The sequence below is a fragment of the Nematolebias whitei genome, chromosome 10 (genome assembly GCF_014905685.2).
Source record: "Nematolebias whitei isolate Nwh7 chromosome 10, NemWhi1, whole genome shotgun sequence".
In the NCBI taxonomy this organism is placed as follows: Eukaryota; Metazoa; Chordata; class Actinopteri; order Cyprinodontiformes; family Rivulidae; genus Nematolebias; species Nematolebias whitei.
This window is the reverse complement of record NC_056507.1, coordinates 11,900,903-11,902,971: the sequence shown is the minus strand read 5'-3', so window position 1 is coordinate 11,902,971 and position 2,069 is coordinate 11,900,903. Positions and strand designations below refer to the sequence as shown.

The 2,069-nt window shown below is 39.2% G+C and overlaps 1 protein-coding gene across 1 annotated transcript in view; it reads right to left on the bottom strand.

Moving 5' to 3' along the window:
* kiaa1549la (KIAA1549-like a) overlaps positions 1-2,069 on the bottom strand; it is a 131,872-nt gene that overhangs the window by 9,945 nt on the left and 119,858 nt on the right. Inside the window, exon 17 of the mRNA XM_037683361.1 lies at positions 1,269-1,401. Within this exon, the coding sequence (XP_037539289.1) occupies positions 1,269-1,401 (133 nt within the window). The remainder of the gene's footprint in view (positions 1-1,268; positions 1,402-2,069) is intronic.

Here is a 2,069-nt window from a genome sequence, read left to right as displayed (position 1 = left end):
ATATATATATATATATATATATATATATATATATATAAACACATAACCTTAATACTACTTTGCACTTTAAAAGCTGCATTTTCCTTTAGATCTTTGTATTCTGTTTCAGATCTCTGGGTTTGTGCACCCTAAATGAGACCTTCATACATCAGTCAGTTTTTTTTTTTAATGACATTTTGATATTTCATGCTTTCACGTAAATATTTGCATAAGAAAAATATTTTAGAGAGCAAAAGTACATAATTTTCTAATCATAATTCCTTGGTCATAATAGGGCCAATAAAGCTGCAGAATATGATCAAGTTTGAACTAAATGTTTACTGAAAACCCTTACTAACATACTATAGAACCACACAAAAGGGGGTTTAAAGCTCACAAAAAGAAGTGAAACCACCTTTGACGCTAAACATGATCATTTTAAAGCAGTAAAGATAAAACGAGTAGCTAAATGCCTACATTGTATACAGATGTGCTCCTGCAACAACACATCCTGTTCTCCTTGTCCACCTTCCATCCGTTTGCTGCATTCCCGGGCTATTAACAGCTATCGAGTCTCCCGTCTGAATCCTTGAATAGGTTATAATCAAATTCAGAGTCGTTGACATTCAGCCAGGTAGCGCGGTCGCTTCTGTTGGTATGGTTTGAGCATCAGAGGTGCAGCAGAAACATATTTCACTCACACTCAGTCTGGGCTCTTTTTATCTTCTTTTCTTCCCATCTTTTGTCCTTATCTCCTGATAAAAAAATCACCTTTTCTGTTCATGTTTTCCATCTTTATTTTCTTATCTCTGCTTTGTGCAGGTTTCTAAAGTTCATTGAAGGATAATTTGTTAATCCTTTTGGTCTGAGCTTAAAGCAATCAGCGAGGAAGAGGGGAGAGGAAGGATTAAAGTTATAAGTACTCGTAGAAGATTGTTTTAATAGATTGACAAAGACGCAGCGTTTTACTTCCCAGCAACTATAAAAAGTGACCCGTTTTGTCACTGCTGTGTGTGACTCACAGGGTCGGAAAATGTGAGCTGCAGCTTCAGAGAAAATCTGATTTCAAAGCGTTGAACGTTCTTGCTGCCGGGGCCTTTTCACTGAATCTCAGCTGCAGAGGATTTTCAGTGAGTCTGAGGTCTGGGTTAAAACTAGAGGATTCCTGGTTTTTACTTCGAATCTTTCTAAAACTGATTTTTATCTCCCGGCCTTTTCTCAAACTTAAATGTGGCTTTTTTTGCCCCACGATACTAACTTATATATTTCCAACAGGTGCAGGTACTTACATCATAGCCGTTGTTGCGGATGCCCCTCCTGGATCTCTCCCTGAGCACCAGCAGGTCCATCTCCGTCTCCACCGGGCTCGGGCTGCTCAGAGACTGCCGGCTCCAGTAGGTGGGCTCTCGTGGGTGGGAATACCTGGGGACCAGAACTCTCAGTGTCACAGCTCCAACTTGAAAATGTGTTTTTAGAGAGAGTCCTCTGTAGGAATGGGACTACTAATAATCTACTTATTTTCATTGTTTTATGAAAATAAACAAAATTCTCACATGTTTCTATCATTATAATAAACATGTACAGCTAAAATTAATGTAAAATAATCCCTATAATTACACGAATCAAGCCTTTATCTTTTATTATCTATTTTATATTCCAGAAAAACTATTCTAAAACACATTTATTACATATTTTCAAAAATATAAATCCTGGTCAAGAACCATTTGGTTCCTGTGAACCCAATGTTTTCTGTTTTTTTATTTTTTTTATTTTAGGAGAAACTTTGGGGAAAGTTTTGCTCATTCATGACCAAACTGCTGCAGCTCCTTCAGGCTGGATGGATGCTGCTTGCGTCCAACATTTTTTAAATCAAACCAGAGATTCTCATTTGGATTGAGGTCTAAGTTTTAAGTGGACCATCCAGGAAATTCAACTGGTTCTGCCTAAACCACTGGAGTGTTACTCCAGCTGTGCACTCATTGTCCTGCTGTGAGGTGAATCTTGGTTCCTGTCTTGAATCTCTGAAAGACTCAAACAGCCCCCCCCCCCCCCGCCCCCCCCACCCCCCACACCCCACCCCACCACCCCCC